This window comes from Acomys minous (assembly GCF_964271855.1).
Source record: "Acomys minous genome assembly, chromosome: 12".
NCBI classification, from domain to species: Eukaryota; Metazoa; Chordata; class Mammalia; order Rodentia; family Muridae; genus Acomys; species Acomys minous.
Window position 1 is genome coordinate 16489043 of NC_140493.1, and position 18228 is coordinate 16507270.

The window sequence follows — 18228 nt, forward strand, 5'->3', positions numbered from 1 at the left end:
TTTTCTTTTCTTTCTTTCTTTTTTCTTTTTCTTTTTTTTTTTAAGATTTATTTATTAGTAGGTATACAAGGGTCTGCCTGCAGGTACACCTGCAGGCCAGCAGAGGGCATCTGGTCATATTATAGATGGTTGTGAGCCACCACATGGTTGCTGGGAATTGAACTCAGGACTCTGGAAGAGCAGGCAGTGCTCTTAACCTCTGAGCCATCTCTCCAGCCCCTTGTTGTTGTTTTAAGACAGGGCTTCCCTGTGTATCTCTGGCTGTCCTAGAACTCACTACATAGACCAGACTGGTCTCACAGAGATCTGCCTTCCTCTGCCTCCCTGAGTCTTAGAATTAAAGGCCTGTGCCACCACTCCTGGATAAGACTGGTTTTCTTAAGTAGTTTAAGGGAATTCAGTGGGGAGACTCTTTAGGCCTGGGAATTTTTAGTAGGAAGGCACGCGTGTGTGTGTGTGTGTGTGTGTGTGTGTGTGTGTGTGTGTGTGTGTGTGTGTGTGTGTAGGCCAGATGCTGACTTCAGATCAGGGGTCTTCCTCTCTTCCTCTCCACCTTATTTTTTGAGACTGGGTCCCTCACTGAACCTGGAGCTCAGTAATTTGGCCAGAATGGCCAGCCAGCCAGCCCCAGAGATGCTCCTGTCTCCTGTCTCTGTCTTAACAACTCTGGGACTTAACCTGTCTTTTTTGCTGTTTTGGGTTTTGGGGTTTGTTTTGTTTTGGATTTTGGGGTTTGTTTTGTTTTGGGGGTATGTGTGTGTGTGTGTTTGTTTGTTTGTTTGTTTGTTTTTGTTTTTTGTTTTGGTTTTTCAAGACAAGGTTTCCCTGTGTAGCCTTAGCTGTCCTAGGCTCGCTTTGTAGACCAGGTTGGCCTCAAACTCACAGCGATTCACCTGCCTCTGCCTCCCGAGTGCTGGGATTAAAGGCATGTACCACCACCGCCTGGCTGTATTTTTGGTTTTTTTGAGACAGCGTTTCTCTGTGTCGTCCTGGCACTTGCTTTTTACACCAGGTTTAGGCTGGCCTCAAACTCACAGTGATCTGCCTGCCTCTGCCTCCCCAGTTCTGAGTTTAAAGTGTGTGCCACGATGCCTGACTTGGTTTTGGGGTTTTTCTTTTTGTATTTTTTGTTTGGTGGTTTGGTTGGTTTGGTTTGGTTTTGGTTTTGAGACAGTGTCTCTCTGCTCAGCCCTGACTGAGCCTGGAACTCACGGAGATCTGCCTGCCTCTGCCTCCCCAGTTGCTGGCATTAAAGGCGTGCGCCACTTTTGCCCAGCATTTATCTGGATTTTCTGTGGGTACAAAGGACCAGAACTTGGGTCCTTGTGTGTGCTCAGCGAGCACCCTGCTGAGTCATCTCCTTGGCCCTGTACCTGGGTTTTCTGATACAACTAAAAATGCAAAATATAAAGAGAACACAGTCCCAGTCTCTTTATTGTGTACTTGTTTGCTTTTACTTATTTATGTAGCCAAAGCTGGCCCTGAGCTCCTGCTCTTCCTTCCTCTAGCTCCTAAGTATTGAGATTATACATGTGTACCACCATGCCTGGCAAATTTTGAAATTCCCCCCAAGGCCCACCTGCCTACCTGCCTCTTTCTTTCTTCCCTCCCTTTTCTCTTTTCTTTCCTTTTCCCCTCCCTACCTCGCTCAATCTTTTTATCTCTCTTTGTAAGGCCTGCTTCATGCTCCACAAGCCCTGTGTTTAATGCTTCATTCCTAACACACTATATTTCAGTTTTCTCTAGTTAGAAGAGCATCCTCCTGATTGGCTTTTTGACTGGAGCCTAGTGTAAATGGAGTCGCGTGAGTGAGCTATTTTGTATGAATCCTGGATGAATACAGGATACATCCATGGTGTGCATCCACGGTTATTTTTGACATCTATCCACTTGGTGGTGCCCTACCTATGGGTATACACCCTACAGTTAGCAGTTAGAAACTAACACACTTTCTGAATACGCACCCCACAATTAGACACTCACCTACCTTCTAGGTATGTACCCCACAGCTAGCCACATACCCAGCCTCTGGCTACGTGCCCCATTGCTAGAGATAAGTCACTCCCTTTCTCCATGGATCTGTGCTCCATAGTTAGCTGCTAGCCACTTACCCACCCCCATTGGTATGGGGCATCCCCTCTCTGGCTAATGTAAATAGCACAGAAAGGAACACCATGTCCAAGTTTGGGTGTAGATATTCATCTTGGGTTCCCTTAGGCATTTTCCTTCTTGTTACTGTGATTTAGTGGACCCAAGTGGCTATGTACTTAAATGGACCAAAATAGATGTACTGGAAGAAGTTTCATAGGAAAATGGGGATGTGCCAGGAAACCCAGGCCCTGGCGGGGACTCAGGGAAAAACAGCGGAAGCCAGGCCTAGGTGCTGTGGGAGCCTCTCTCGCCGTTGTCCATTCAGTTGACTCATTCTGTCTCTGTGTCTGTCTTCCTCTCCTTGTGCTCCTTGCTGAATTCCTGTCTCGTTCTTTTCTCAAAAGCCTTACCCTTCCCATGGGCAGAAGGAGCTACAGCTATCCGTGCTCACACCTCACCAGACTTGGCTAGGACAGCAACCTTCCCGGTGCCCCACAATTGTGCAAAACCCAACCCTCATGTCTCCTTTGATGACCAAGAATTCCTTGTCACAACTCGTCTGCTCTTTCCAGGCAGCTCACTAGTTGAGTTTGAACTTATTTTACCCACTGTGACTGACCGGGTGTGGTGGCTGTTTTGCAGCGTCAAGACCAAAGCACTTGCTGGTATTTATCAACCCTTTCGGAGGGAAAGGCCAAGGAAAGCGCATCTATGAAAAAAAAGTGGCTCCTCTCTTCACCTTGGCTTCCATCACCACTGAAATCATCAGTAAGTGTATTGGGCACGGGGGCAAGTGTACAGGGCCCAACTTGAGAGGGACTCATGTGCCACCACCGGAGGAGGCTTTATGTTAGAACAGTGGCTCTCAACCTTCCTAGGGCTGCGACCCTTTACTACAGTTCCTCATGCTGTGGTGACACCCCCCACCCCAACCATAAAAATATTTTTGCTGTTACTTCATAACTGCAATTTTGCTACTGTTATGAATCATAATATCTGATGTGCAGGACATCTGATATTAGACACCCATGAGAATTGCAACCCACAGGTTGAGAACCACTGTCCTTGATGGTCATTTCAAACTTAAGCAAAGGTTTAATCTACTCAGTTGGAAGAATGCAAAAGAAATAATGTAACCAATATACTTTGCCCTATAAAGTACTCATGGGAACACTGAGGAGATCAGAAAGAACAGAGTTCTCAGGCAGGAAGTCCTTGCAGGAAAAGATAGGAGCAGTGGACGTCTCAGAATGTCACAGCATAAGTCATTGTACAAAACATGACTTAACCCCATGTCACAGCAGTTTGTCGTTAATGCAATACTGGTTTCAGAGGGGGAGCCAGACATGGTCCACTGTTCCTGCAGGCCTTTCAGGGGCTTACTATACCCTGTTAGTACCCGCTTAGTGCAGCTGGCCATGACTGTGACCCCAGCACTGGGAAGGCTGAAGCAGGAGGGTTGGGTGCTGGAGGCCAGCCTGGCTACATAGTTAACAAAACTCTGCATCCAAGAAAAAAAAAGCTACTTAGTTACCCCTGGAAGCTTCATGACAACAGGGAACTGGCAACAATGCAGATGTCCCCAACAGGAGATGTGAACATGAAATCGTGGCAACTCCAAAGGAACAGTATATGAGAGCTTTGTTAAAGGGAACCTTTTAGATTGTGATGTGGGAGACTGCAGACACAGAATTGTGTGAGCAGTAAATTTCACTTTCGACTTTGCTTCTTCACATTGGACATAAGGACTGTGTACTAGTCTTATCGCCTTCTTACATTCTGGTGTATTCTAAAAAAAGAAATAAAACAAACAAAGTAACATACAGATTAAGGAATAAGTGTGATAGGAGCTGTACTTAATTGCTGTCAAAGAAGTTATTTGTTAGGGCTGGAGAGATGGCTCAGTGGTTAAGAGCACTCGCTGCTCTTGCAGAGGACCAGAGTTCGATTCCCAGCACCCACACGGCAGCCCAGAACCACCTATAACACTTGTCTCAAGGGATCCAGCAACCTCTTCTGTGAGCACTACGAACACATGGTGCTCATACATACATGCAGGCAGACGCGCATGTACACAAATTAAAAATAAAAGACGTTAGTTGTTGACCAGTGCCAAGAATGTTGGTTGTTCCCCACAGAGGCCACCTCACTCTTTTGTAAAAGGGAGTGAGGTCAGTCTGGGGTGGGACTTCCTGCAGGAAATCTTCCTGGAAGCTTTCTGGGACTTCTTACAAAATAGCATTAGGTGGCAGTTAGCTTACCTGTGGGTTCCAAGCTATGAAAATAAACGGTCCCATGCACTGTTTCCCCCACAGTCACTGAGCATGCCAATCAAGCCAAGGAGACTTTATATGAGATCAACACAGACAGCTATGACGGGTGAGTTACACTTGCTTTCCTTGTGGTCACAGACAGTGAGCGCTAGCCAAGTCCTACCCTGTAGGAACTCTTGTGTTGCCCTGGACTGGGAGCATGTCCTTGGCCTTCCCTCCACGTCATAGGACACATCTGTCCTCCGCATCCCTGTACACACTTCTCCATGCCACTCTGCAGTCATCCCCAGCACTGGACAGCACGCCGTCCAGGCCTGGCCTGCCCACCCCTCCATCTCTCCTTAGCTTTCCTTACCCACTCATTTCACCTGGCTTTCACTTGGTCCCCTCTGTTCCTGTTTCCTGACTTCCCAAGACTGTACCTGGGGTCTGGGGTTGACAGCAGGAGCAGTGCTCCCCTCTAATCTGAGGTCCACTTCTGGGCACAGCAAGGCCATCCAATTGGATCAAGGGGAGAGAATGGTACCCATGGGGGTCCCCCAGCAGCAGGAATACACCCACACTGGGGTGGCATTCCTGCCAGGCAAGCTGGAATCTCAATACACAGTGTCTTTCAATCCTTAATATCTATTTTTACAATGCTGGGGGCTAAACCCAGGGCATTTGTGCGCTAGGCAAGTGCTCTGCTATTAAGCTACTCCAGCCCAAGCTATAGTTGTTTTTTTTTTTTTAATTATGTGTATGATGGTTTGCCTGCTTATATGTAACTCTGGTGTCCATAGAGGGCAGAAGAGAGGATCAGGTTCCCTGGAATTGGAGTTATAGACAATTGTGAACTGCCCTGTGGGTGCTGGGAACCGAACCCAGGTCCTCTGGAGGAGCAGTGCATGCTCTTGACCACTGAGCCGTCTCTCTAACCCCCAGACTATAGGTTTTTGGTGATGGCTGACCAGGCCTGGGCACACATTTACCCTCTGCCTAGAAACCACCAAAATGCTACATCCCTAGCCCCTAGAGGCTGGGCTTTGTGTAGACTCCTCTTGTTTGGAAAAGCAGACCAGGCAAGCTGGCAGGACCTCATCACACAGGGAGGGGTTCCGCAACCCAGTTTCCAGATGTCTGACACGCCAATATTGGGAGCTGCCTACATCACCTGAGGCCCCCTTAACCCCCGCCCCACCCCAGCTTGTGCAGGTAGAGGACTAACAGGCTCGGTAAACCTATGTTCCCCCTGCAGCATCGTGTGTGTCGGCGGGGATGGCATGTTCAGCGAGGTGCTGCATGGGGTAATTGGAAGGACGCAGCAGAGTGCTGGCATTGACCCCAATCACCCCAGAGCTGTGCTGGTGCCTAGTACCCTCAGGATCGGCATCATCCCTGCAGGTATGGTACACGTGTGGCTTTCTCCTCACTGTTGAAGTTAGGGGGATGTCTGTTCGCACAGCCACAGGACGTGTCCCGTCATGTGGTCACACACCCCACCTCAATTAGTAAAGCTGCCCTAGCATTAGGGCTTCAAGTCGAGGGATAATTATTCCAGGTTCATACTTCAGTTACGTTGTTATTCTACAGTCAGGAGGCAGAGGCAAGTTCAAGATCATCCTCAGTCATGTAGTGAGTTCAGCCTAGGCTACATTAGACTGTTTTCCTCCTTTCTTTCTTTCTTTCATTCGTTTGTTCCTTCCTTCCTTTCCTTTCCTTTCCTTTCCCTTTTAAGTGTTTTTTCAGGGAAGAGATGGCTCAGCAGTTGAAAGCACTGACTGCTCTTCCAGGGGACCTGGGTTCAATTCCCAGCACCCACATGGCAGCTCATCACCATCTGTAACTCCAGGATCTGACACCCTCACACAGACATACATGCAGGCAAAACATCAATGCACACAAAATAAAAATAAATAAATAATAATAAATATTTTTATAATTTCTCATAACTACACTCCTTTTTGCAAGATGCTATATGAATAGCAGAAAAAGCATGACTGTGTTAGCTGGGTGTAGTAGCACACGCTTTTAATCCCAGCACTCGGGAGGCAGAGGCAGGTGGATCTCTGAGTTCAAGGCCAGCCTGGACAGCCAGGGCTGTAACATAGAGAAACCCTGTCTCAAAAAACCAAAAAAGAAAAAGAAGAAGAAGAAGAAAAAAAAAGAACATGACTGTGTGTCTGGTAAAATACTTATCCCAGTGCCCTAAGAGTCCAGCAGCAGACAGGACTGCCCCTGCTCTCAGAGAACTAATAATTGGGACCAATGGGCTGCTATTCTGAAGTCAGGAGGTACCTGGCACCTGGGGACAGGGACAATTGTTGGGGTGATTATCTGGAAAAAGTGCCTTCTAACTGACCTGAGAGAGCTGGGATCTGGGCTCATGTGGGCTGAAGGAACCTGCCTAGGAGTCCTGGGACCACAGGAGGGGAGACAGATGGGGAGGCAACGGCAGAACCCAGGACCACTCATGTTTGGAGGAAGGCGTGAGGGCCAGACTGTGTCCTGAGGGTGTCCATCTGGCTTGCTCAATTTGTTTAATACCTTTCTAGAAAGTTGCTAAGGCAACTGTAAAGGTGTCTTATCTTTTATTGTCATCTTGCCACAAGTTAGAGCCATCTGGGAAGAAGGAACCTCAACTGAAAAACAGACTTGACCAGACTGACCTGTGGCCATATCTGTGAGGGGCCACCTTGATTGATGTGGGAGGATTCAGCCCACTGTGGGTGGTACTGTCCCTAGGCAGATGGGCCCGGGCTATATAAGAAAGCTAGCTGGGCATGAGCCAATGAGAGGTGGTGGCGGCACATTGAATTCCAGCACTTGGGAGGCAGAGGCAGGCAGACTTCTGAGATGGAGGCCAGCCTGGTCTTTCCAGGACAGCAGGGTAGCACAGAGTCAATAAACCAGCCCCCCACCCCTGAAGAAAGCCTCCTCGTTCTTAGAAAACCCAGTGTGATGGATTTTACCTTGACTAGGTTGAGTGGCAGCTCAGGAGATTGGGAAACACACTCCTGGGTGTGCCTGTGAGGGTGCTTTAGGGAAAGGTTTCTGAGTATGCCAGTCCTCTGTGATGAATGCAGGCTGGCTGAGAGACCCTGAGGGAAGACAAGTTGGTTTCCTAGCCAAAGATGTAGGGCCCTTACTATTAGCGGGTCCCTTACAAATCATCCTGTCAGTGGACCTGTGGATCCTATGGATCCTAATCCCATAGACGTTGCCACATGAATAACGCCTGATGCTTTAATGGCTCAAGCTTTTTGAAACTTTAGTGAGCAGTTCCTATTATTCATAGAGCCTCAGAGAACTGACCTCTGCTAAGTAGGTGCCGGACCCAAAGCCTGGTCTTTCCCGTGGCACCAAGACTGAGCTCCAGTTGGCTGCGGGCCTGTGGGTTAGGCAGGCAGAGAACTCCTATTATCCTGACTGTAGGGGATGCTGCTAAGTGTCACTGTGAGCACAGATCACTTTGATCGAGCCTGACCCTCAGTGCTAAGGTCATGCTCAGCTGTGCCATTGGGATGATAATGAAAGCCTTCGGAGCCACATCCAGCCCATCACAGAGGAACAGAAAGTTCCTGCCCTTGGATAAAATTTGAAACGATGGCTTTATGTGACCTCCACTGGATCCAGCTGGTTCAAAAGTCTGACGTTTCTATCACTTCAGTAAAGCATCAAATGAGTTTCCCTGGTAGGATGCTCCCTCGGGTGCTGGTGCTGACTCAGCACAGACTTCCTCCAGGTGTCACCTGTTCCAGCCAGGTGACAGCTCCCGTGCTCAGCAGCACATAGGGAGCCGATTCTGACTTGATGCCACCATGGGGACGGCAGGACAGTGCAATAGGGATGGGTGGGGGGGGGGGGCTGCCAGACACTCCCCTGTGCACCTAACAGAAAGGATGGGGATGACGCCCCAGCAAAACTGGGGTCATCTTTCTCCGTTGCTATGGTAAAACGTTCTGACCAAAAGCAGTTTAGGGAAGAAAGGGGTTATGTTAGTTTACACTTCCAGGTCACCATCCATCATTAAGGAGACTCATGGCAGGAACTGAAGCAGAAACCATGGAAGAATGCTGCTAACTAGCTTGCTCATTGCCTCATGCTCAGCTAGCTTTCTTATTATATAGGCCAGACTCATCTGCCCGGGGACAGACAGTGCCACCCACAGTGGGCTGGGTCCTCCCGCATCAATCAAGGTGGCCTCTCACAGACACGGCCACAGGTCAGTTCCTTCTTTTTCCAGGTGATTCTAGGCTGTTACAGGTTGACAATAAAAACTAAGACACCTTTGCAGTTGACCGTTTGCAGTGTACTTTCCCATGATGTTGCTCTATGCAGGACTCCCTTTGTTCTTAAGGTCTACCCTGGGGTGTAAGGAACTACTGCCAAGTTGTATAGAGGTGGGCAGGGGCCACATGCCTTCCAGAGCCTTCCAGGAACTGGCTGTGTTGCAGACATCTCTTAGAGGCTCCCAGGTGGTTCAGGGGAGTCTCTGTGTCCAGGTATGGTACAGGCCACTTTATGGAGCTATTCAACATCATCATAAGGCCTTTTATTTTATTTTATTTTATTTTATTTAAAGACAGGTTTTTTTTAAGACAAGGGTTTTGTTTGTTTGTTTGTTTGGTTGGTTGGTTTTGTGTGTGTGTGTGTGTGTGTGTGTGTGTGTGTATAGCTTTGGCTATCCTAGAACTGGCTCTGTAGACCAGGCTGTCCTCAAACTCACAGAGATCCAACTGCCTCTGCCTCCCAAGTGCTAGGATTAAAAGCACGCACCACCACCACCGGGCCAGACATATGGCCATTTTTAGCATATTTAACATTCATCTTGTGGGTGAATTTCTTTTATTTTCCAGCTGTTCCAGAGCCACAGAAGGACAGGACCAACATGCCACTCACCTGATTGGAAGTAGGTTACAGTTTTGGATAGTTACATTAGCATTAAGGGCTTCCCTGTCCTCTTTGCAGGGTCCACAGATTGCGTGTGTTATTCAACAGTGGGCACAAACGATGCAGAGACGTCAGCGCTACACATCATTGTTGGTGAGTCCTGTCTTTTTTTCCCTAAGATTCTGTTTGTTTGTTTGTTTGTTTGTTTATGTGTATGAGTGTTTTGCCTGTGTGTACATCTATGTACCACATGTATGCAGGCTGCCTGAGGAGGTGGCGAGCCTCCGTTGAGTGCTGGGAATTGAACCTAGGTCCTTCTCAACAGCAACAACCCCTGAACCAACTCTCCAGTCCTGAGTCTGGTATTTTTCTTTCAAACTTTTTATTGCTTCTTTGTGACTTTCACATTATGCACCCCAATCCCACTCATCTCCCCATCCCTTCGTATCTGCCCTTCATATCTGCCCTCTGCCCTTGTAACCTCCCCCCAAAAAAAATAAAAAGCAAAGCAAAACAAAAAAACCAAAAACTACTCTCTGTGTAAGCTGCAGTGTGTCCCAGTGTGTCACACAGCGCACCCTTTTGCCCAAACAGCTTTAGTTGCAAATGTTCCTTGCAGTGAGTCATTGGTCTGGTTCGAGGCCTCTGGCTTCTGCTGCACTATCAATACTGGCTCTTCACAGGGACACACCCCTGCCCCAGATACCCTGTTGTTGCCCTGTGTGGAGGAGATCTGCAGCACTGGATCTGCAGGCTGAGTCCCGGCTTAAGCGCGTGGAGGCCCCATGCACAGACCCCAGGCCCCTGCTAGTCTCACTGTGGCCCTGCTTTCTCACATTCTCCCTAGCTCTCCTCCCTGAGGCAGCTACCAGGCCTAGCCCCCATTGTGAAACACCTGCAGGGCTCCGGGGTGAGTTACTCATTTGAGTGACAGACACACACCCAGTCCATGTTCCAGTCCCAAAGAGTAGGAGGGATCCCTCAGGTTTCTGAGAAATGACTGGCGCCCTGGCCCACCCCATCCCTCTTTACAGTGTCGCGTCATGGAAATGCTGTATTTTAAAATGGGCACTGGGATCTTATTGTTGTTTTGGGTCTTTTGGGTTAGGGTCTCATGTAGCCCCAGATGGCCTAGAACTTAATACATAGACCAAGCTGGTCTCAAACTCACAGGGATCTGCCCACCTCTGCTTCCTAAGTGTAATTTTTATTTTATTTTATTTTTTCAAGACAAACCTTTTCTATATAGCCCAGGCTGGCCTCAAATTCGCAGTCCGTTTGCCCCAGTCTCTTGGGTGCTGGGATTGGCAGGAGCATGTGCCTCCTCACCTGGCAGATTTTGTGTTTTTAAGTGCTGTGTTCCTGTTTTCAGCCTCAAACCTACTGTTCCTTCCATTAACATGGATGACCCCCCTGGGCACACTCTGTTCTGTCCATTCAGAACAGTTCTTAAAACTGGCTTGGAAATATGAGCTACATTTTATCGTTGGTGAGCTCATCTTGAGGTTCCACATATGCCCTGGGCCCAAGAGTGGTCCTCCTCTATCCAGGAAGGCCGTCCTCTCTTGACAGAGGAAGCAGCTTTGGGAGGGACACAAATGAAGCAAAGAAGGAGGAAGGGGACACCCACCTAACCAGCCAGATCAGCCGAATCAATCCTGCCTGGTACTCGAGATGGCGTGACAGATGTCGAAGCCAGATAAACAATGCATCCCAGTTTTGTCCCTCAGATTGCCACACTGAGTGTGTTACATTTCTTGTGTTTTCAAACCTCTGGTATCCTCAGAGTGCTATCTGGGGAAGGGCAGAGAAGGTCCGACTAAAGAGATGGGGATGCCTTATAGCCCTCCTCTCCTGCAGGGGACTCACTGGCCATAGATGTGTCCTCCGTGCACCACAACAGCACGCTGCTGCGGTACTCGGTGTCTCTGCTGGGCTACGGTTTTTACGGGGACTTAATCAAGGACAGTGAAAAGAAACGGTGGATGGGCCTCGTCAGATACGATTTCTCAGGTATGCCGTCCTCACAGACACCGAGCTAATCCACAGACAGCGCCCCCCAGAGATGGACAGGGCCCTCCGGCCTTGCTTTCCAGAATGCGGACGTGACCTTGAATCTGGCTAGTGTGACCCAGTGTGATCCTGTTCCCCCTGGGAGGCACAGTATGTGTCAAAACCACACTGAGGGAGGCCCCGTGGATCAAAAGGTTTGTTTTAGCATGTGTCACATAAGTGGTACCAACCCAAGAGGTCAAGGTAGATGTTTTCACTGAAAAAGAGTGTTTTTATGACCACTCTGAGCATAGCACTTGAAGTGGAGGGACCCTTCCCTGTGAAGAGGTTCAGCCCTGGGTATCTGCCCTTCAGGTTCAGATTCACTTCTTCCCCATCCACAAATGCACTGTCTTCCTCAGCTTCTACAGTAATGTCCATGACCCGTTCAGCTACGTCCGTGAATAGGTATAACTGTGAGCATGCGTAACTGGCCATGACAGGAGAGTTCTGAGTTCTGCATCTGCTTTAGTGGGGCTCCAGCAGGGTAGGGGAGGACCAGGCAGGTGCTCCCCCTTCCTCTCTTACCCTACTATGTACAGCAGGGACTCAGTGCCCATTTCATAGTTGAGACAATAGGCAGTATATTTAAATGACTTGCCCAGGTCTGGTGTCACCCTTCCTGCAGGTCAGTGGATCTCAGAGGAGGTGGTCATCAGTATCCCTGGGAGGCTTGTTAGAACCCAGACCTCAGGGCCTTCCCAAGTACAGCTGGCATGGGAGGACCTGCAAACACTGTGCTCACCAGAGCCCTAGGGATACAGATAGACCCCTCAGCGATAGCCATGTGCCCTCTCACCTAGTTGCCAAGCTAGAAGGAACAAGAAAGGCAGATCCCTTCAGGCTACACAAGCTACCGTTATGACCTGCAGGTTTCAAGTCTGCCTGACTACTTCTCCCTCCCCCATCAGGTTTAAAATATGGAAGAGGAGCTAAGAAAAAACAAAACAAAAACAAAAAACCCAAAACGTGTGTGTCATTCTGCTGGTCCAGATGAATCCCTTTCCTGTGTTTAGTGCATTCCCTTGCCTGGGCCCTCTTCTCTATAGTTTGCCACTGGCAAAAGTGTATAAAGTTTAGTGACTCGAAACACCAGACCCCATCCATTTCCTTGTGAGAGGAAGAAAGGCACCCAGAGAGTGTTAGGCAGCTTAGACTCTGTGGTGTGGCAGAGGTACACCCAGCGCTCCTGGAAGAGAAGGCCTCTGGGTGCTGGGCAAGCTGGGCCATTTCCATATTGAGGTACATACTGTGCCACCACCCCTGCCCACCGCCACGGTCTGCTGGGCCACTGTACCACCACCTGGCAGGTCAGGGGAGCCCCTGCTGTCCACAGCCTCTGGCCTTCCTTCTCAGGCCCTTCAGAACACTTATGAAAAGCCCATCCTTTCAGACCCCTCCTCTCAAGTGGAGCAACCCTCCTGGTCTTTGTCTCTCTGCTGCATTATAGTCCTGACAGCCACTAGAGGGTGTCAGCACAGTGCACTGGGAAGTGTGCACTGCGATGGGCAGCTGAGGGTTTTATGAAGGAGAACCAACTGTGAGACGGTTTTCCTGGACTCTCGGACATTCCGGGGCTGGCTGGCTGGCTGCAGCCAGAGGTGGGAACCTGGGGGTTGGAACAAGGCCGTGCTAGAGGTTGCTGCTTGTGCTAGGAGGTCAGCATCGCCCCACAGCATACACAGACTAGGCAAAGAGGTTGTGCAGGGCCCCAGCCAGCCTAGCTAGACCCAGAGCAGGTGGTCACCCTAAGACTTGCAGAGCACACCAGGAATCTCCTGTGCTTCCTGTCCACTCCCTACTCCCCTATGCACAGCTTTCCCCATGTGCTATCAGAGGCCCAGCAGACCAAACAAGCAGGCCTTGTCCATCCTGACATATACCGTGCAGCTGGCACCATCGATGGGATGGCAGTACCACCCTGACCTTTGTCCTAAGTTCACCCAGGAGACTACAGTGTGGATGATGTTGACCCCGGCAGGGGTTAAGCACCCGAGGAGGCAGGGGCATTGCTGACCACACTGAAGAGGGTGGTGGAGACCCTGAGCCGTCAGGACACATAAGCGACACCGTCGGCTTCATGCTCGTTCACTGATGCCAAGGACCCTGCTTTGCCAGCTTGAAGGCAGCCTGGATGTGTGGCCAAAGCCCCGACCAGGACCAGACCTCTCACTGGTGGTTTTGAGCTGGTGCTGACACATGGGCCATCGTGGGAAGGACGAAAGCTGCACCTCCTTCTGGTGCAGCAGCAATGTCACCTGCAAGGTCCCCCCACCCCCACCACATCCCCACCCCCGCCTCCTGCAGACTGGTCAGCCCTCGATCCTCTTTTTAAGAAAAAGAATAACCAACTTTATTATTTTCGTGTTTCTGAGCACTCTATACATGCCCAGTGCCTGTGGAGGACAGAAGAGGGTGTCAGATCCCCTGGACCTGAAGGCACATATGGTCGTGAGCCACTCTTTGAGTGCTGGGAGTCAAATCAGGGTCCCATGGAAGGGCAGCCCGTACTTTTAGCTGTCGAGCCGCCTCTCCAGACCTCTGCTCTCTTGGTGGCGGTGTGTGCTGCGGGGGAGTGGGTGGTGCTAGTGGTAACGGTGTGTGGATAAGGACACTCGTAACCCATTTGTCACGACCTGGCTGCTCTTTCCCCAGGGTTGAAGACCTTTCTCTCTCATCAGTACTATGAAGGGACAGTGTCCTTCCTCCCAGCACAGCACACGGTGGGATCCCCACGCGACAAGAAACCCTGCAGGGCTGGGTAAGCAGGTGCATGTCTGCATGGGTTTCCATTGTAAAGCGCCTGACATATGCAGGCCTGGTGGTGGACGCAGAAGGACCTACCCAAACACAGAGGACAGACACTGAATTTCATAGGTTTTTGTGCAGTTTCCCAGTTCATTCCCAGCTTCCAATAGAGCTGGCGCAACATCCTGGGGATGTGCCCAGCAGCCATATCCTCCCCATGGTGCAGTTTCAAGGGGTGGGCCCAACACTAGGCCAACCTCAGGTGCTCCCAAATGAGAGCCATGCACTGAGTCAGTGGCTCAGCTCTGAGCGAGTTACTGACAGGAGCATAGGCTCCTCACACTTACTACCTGAGATACCGGCATCTTCACCCCAAGTCTGTTTAATGGATTTTGCACATCTGCCATTGATGTGTCCCTAGCTGGGCAGCCAAGCCTGCCCTAGAGATGTTTGCAAGCCCTGGAGAAGGAAGCTGCTGACTACTAGGTGTGTGGATTTCGGCGTAATCCCGAGAGTTCAAAAATAGTACATAAAGAACGATTTCTGGTGAGGCCTTCGAAACCTGGCCCTTCCTCCTAGTGCCCAAAAGGACTGTAAATGCTTTTCTGCATGCAGAGACCAGGCGCAGCACTGTTGAAATGCACTAACGGCAAGGTGACCACACCGTCTTTCAGGTGCTTCGTGTGCAGGCAGAGCAAGCAGCAGCTGGAAGACGAACAGAAGAAGTCCCTGTACGGCCTGGAGAACGCTGGTAATCACTGTGAGCACGTTCTTGTGTGTGCCTCTCGGTGCGCAACCTCTCGTAGCTGTCTGCTTTCTTGTCTACTTCCTCTCCCTCTTTTCCTGGTTGCACTGGGTCAGTTTTCTCCCCTAGCTCCAGGCAGCATTGAGTCACTGCAGCTTAGGAGAGGCTAGGGTGGCTGAGGTATTTGTGGAGAGAAGCCTTTGATCACTGTCACAAGGCCAGCCAGACCCAAGGCTGCCATTCCAGGTACTAGAGAATACGGACTGGCAAATGCCTTGTTTGGGCTCGCTTGAATGAATGCCTCCTGCCGTATTCACCACAGGGTCCTAGTTACACACTGACTCTGCAAGAGTGACAGCCACCGTGTGTGAATAAGAGGGCATGCCACCTGCCTCCAGCACTGTCTATGGACTCTGAGGTTGGAGTTTTGTGTCGTAGTCTCATGCAAGCTATTTTTCTTTTGCTATTTTTTTTTTTAGACTATCTAAATCTGTAGCAACAGTTCTTAGTCTATAAACCATATAAAGAGAGATGGTAGGCCAGACTGACCCCTGCAGAGGTCTTCGTACCCTTATTAAACTGCTGTCCAAAAGAACTTTTGTGGGGAGCAGAGAAATGACCTGGTCCCCATAAGACCTACTGGAGTCCTGAGGTGAGTGGGTGGTTCCATGGTATGTAGTCTGGCCATAATGAAAGCCAAGGACACACAGAAGGAGGGACAGCAGCTGCCACCCCTTAGGGACCATGCAGCCACCCCTGCGCCATATTGACTGCAGCGCCCAATCCTGTGTTCTGCAGAAGAAGTGGAAGAGTGGGAAGTGGTGTGTGGGAAGTTCCTGGCTATCAATGCCACCAATATGTCTTGCGCTTGTCCCCGGAGCCCCGGGGGCCTGTCACCGGCTGCCCACCTGGGAGATGGGTCTTCCGACCTCATCCTCATCCGGAAGTGCTCCAGGTTCAACTTCCTGAGATTCCTCGTCCGACACACCAACCAGGACGACCAGGTGAGGTGTTACTCTTGCCCCAAGGTCACTTACATTTGGGCAGTCCCTTCTGTGCTGGTTTGTAGGATCTGTTGTTAACTCCAAGGAAAAAAAGATCCTTGGATGTGTATTCCACACACCTTAAGCTCCTTGTCAGTCCCTTTGTGTAAATTTTCACTTAAAAAATATAAATCTAGGGCCTGGAGAGATGGCTTAGCAGTTAAGAGCATTGGTTGCCCTTGCTGAGGACGTGGGTTCAATTCCCAGCACCCACACTTCCTCTCCCTGTATAACTCCAGTTCTAGGGGAGCCAATGACCTTTTCTGGCCTCCATGGGCACCAGGCATGCACATGGTACACATACATACATGCAGGCAGGCAAAACGCCACACACACACACACACACACACACACACACACACACAAATAATTAATTTTTTAAAATAGAGAACTCTACAAATCACCACTAATGAACCACAGGGTTCTTTAGAGTATTTATACCTGTGGAGCATTTTTTAAAGTGTGTGTGTGTGTGTGTGTGTGTGTGTGTGTGTGTGTGTGTGTGTAGGTAGGTAGGTAGGTAGGTATCTGCATGTAAGTTCAATTTGCTTGTGGAGACCAGAAGTGTTAGATCCTCCAGAGCTGAAGTTACAAGTAGTTGTGAGCTGCCTGATACGGGTGCTGGGAACCAAACTTGGGTCCTTTGCAAAAGCAGTACGGACTCTTAACCTCTGCGCCAACTCTCAAGCCTCAGACCAGAGCTGTCTGAGGCCCCTGGGAGGGCAGCGCACATCTTGTCCCTAAGTTGTCAGATGAGGAGGACTGGTGGCTTACAGACACTGCTCTGTGTGTCTTCACAGGACCATGAGTCCTGGCTGGTGTCTCACTGACTGTCACCCCCATGATGTTTGCTTCCACAGTTTGACTTCACTTTTGTTGAAGTGTACAGAGTCAAGAAATTCCAGTTCATATCAAAGCATGTGGAAGATGAGGACAATGACCTGAAGGAACAAGGCAAGCAGCGGTTTGGGCAGATCTGCAAGGACAGCCCCAGGTGCAGCTGCTCAGCCTCCAGAAGCTCCTGGAACTGTGACGGAGAGATCCTGCACAGCCCCGCCATTGAGGTCAGGTGAGTGGGCGGGGCCCGCAGCCACCTGCCCAGATGACTGTTGTGAGTGGCTGTCTTCACCGAAGCTTACCTCACAGGCATCAACAAGAGCTCACAAGGCATCGTTTCCCCATGTCTTTATGCCCTGTGTGGAAGCTGTGTGGCCCCAAGTTTGCAGGGGGCAGGCGCTGACTTTTTGGTGCTATGTGTTGTACACATTTGTGGGGGTTTTGAGGCATCTCTGCTCTCTTCTCTTTCTCTGCCATAAAGGCATTCTGCTATTGGTCTCTGTCATAGCCACACTCTCCATCTCTCTAGTTAAAAGAATAAGCAAAAGTGATTTGCTTCCTGGGTGCTTCCTAAGTCCTGGATCCCCCAGAGTCATCCACAAAATATCTGGCCTCCAGGGCCAGAGCTAGGTACACGCAGTGGGAAGGAGGAGCAGCAGGTGGGAGTCAGAGGGATTGGGAAGGGCATCCTGATTCTGTCAGGCAAAGATGGAGGAGGAGCCTCAGAGGGGCCTGTAGAGGCCACACCACACAGCCTTAGGGGTCTCAGAACCCTATGGTGGCCCATAAGGACATGTGCAAGAGCCTGGAGCCAGGTGGCTGGCTCTTAGTGACTTCACCCATTTAGTCCCCTAGGTACCCAAGAGGAGCTCAGGGTCACTCTTAGCCAAGCTTACAGGGTTGGTGCTGAACCTCAGAACCCAAGTCACCCCCGGAACTTTTTAACTGGTCCCCCAAGAACCCAGCATCCAAGCTATGAGCAGGCTGGAGGAAGGCTCTCATGCCCACTCTTGTTGGTGGGGGAGCAGTTGTTCCCCAACATTGTGGTATTGGAATAGAAACCAAGAAAAAAAAGAGCAAGGAAAAGTTTTTCCCCATAGAAAGAATAAAGCAAGCTGTCTTTTGAAAGCAGACTATTAGTGTGGTTGTGCATATTTGGAGAGTGAGGGAGAGCTCTAAGATTCTGGGAGGCGCGAGGCTCAGGTCAGCTGTGGGCGATGGAACACACATGGAGTTTACATGCAGTTGTTTGTCTCTGCAGGGTCCACTGCCAGCTGGTGCGCCTCTTTGCCCGGGGAATCGAAAAGTCCTAAGCAAGAATCCCAAAGTCGAGCAGCCGTCTACCTTGAGCTTGGGGAGCGCAAAGATCACTTAAGAAAAATTTGACAGACCAATTATGTTGATATATTCACTTGAATTTAGAAATTTATTTTTGATAGGTAAATCTTGGTTTTAGAAAAGACAGCTTTGTCAAACAATTCCGTATCCATACCTGGCACCCTTGGTTCTCTGTGCATTGGAGTCGCTTTTCACCTAACTTGTTCTCAGCAAATGGCTCTTGCTGGTT

General features: G+C 49.9%; 1 protein-coding gene and 1 long non-coding RNA gene across 2 annotated transcripts in view; one reads left to right on the top strand and one right to left on the bottom strand.

The window, feature by feature from the left end:
• Positions 1-18157, top strand: part of CERK (ceramide kinase) — a 39305-nt gene extending 21148 nt beyond the window's left edge. Inside the window, exons 4-13 of the mRNA XM_084750847.1 lie at positions 2734-2859; positions 4407-4470; positions 5602-5747; positions 9315-9389; positions 11097-11249; positions 13944-14049; positions 14711-14787; positions 15580-15785; positions 16685-16893; positions 17923-18157. Of these exons, the coding sequence (XP_084606973.1) occupies positions 2734-2859; positions 4407-4470; positions 5602-5747; positions 9315-9389; positions 11097-11249; positions 13944-14049; positions 14711-14787; positions 15580-15785; positions 16685-16893; positions 17923-17974 (1214 nt within the window). The 3' untranslated portion in view covers positions 17975-18157. The remainder of the gene's footprint in view (positions 1-2733; positions 2860-4406; positions 4471-5601; positions 5748-9314; positions 9390-11096; positions 11250-13943; positions 14050-14710; positions 14788-15579; positions 15786-16684; positions 16894-17922) is intronic.
• LOC311579886 lies at positions 6777-8490 on the bottom strand. Its single transcript, XR_014773282.1, has 3 exons — positions 8154-8490; positions 6953-8123; positions 6777-6914 (listed from the first exon to the last, which is right to left on the bottom strand). It is a non-coding gene; the product is annotated as an uncharacterized lncRNA (long non-coding RNA).
• Positions 18158-18228: the final 71 nt, after the last annotated feature.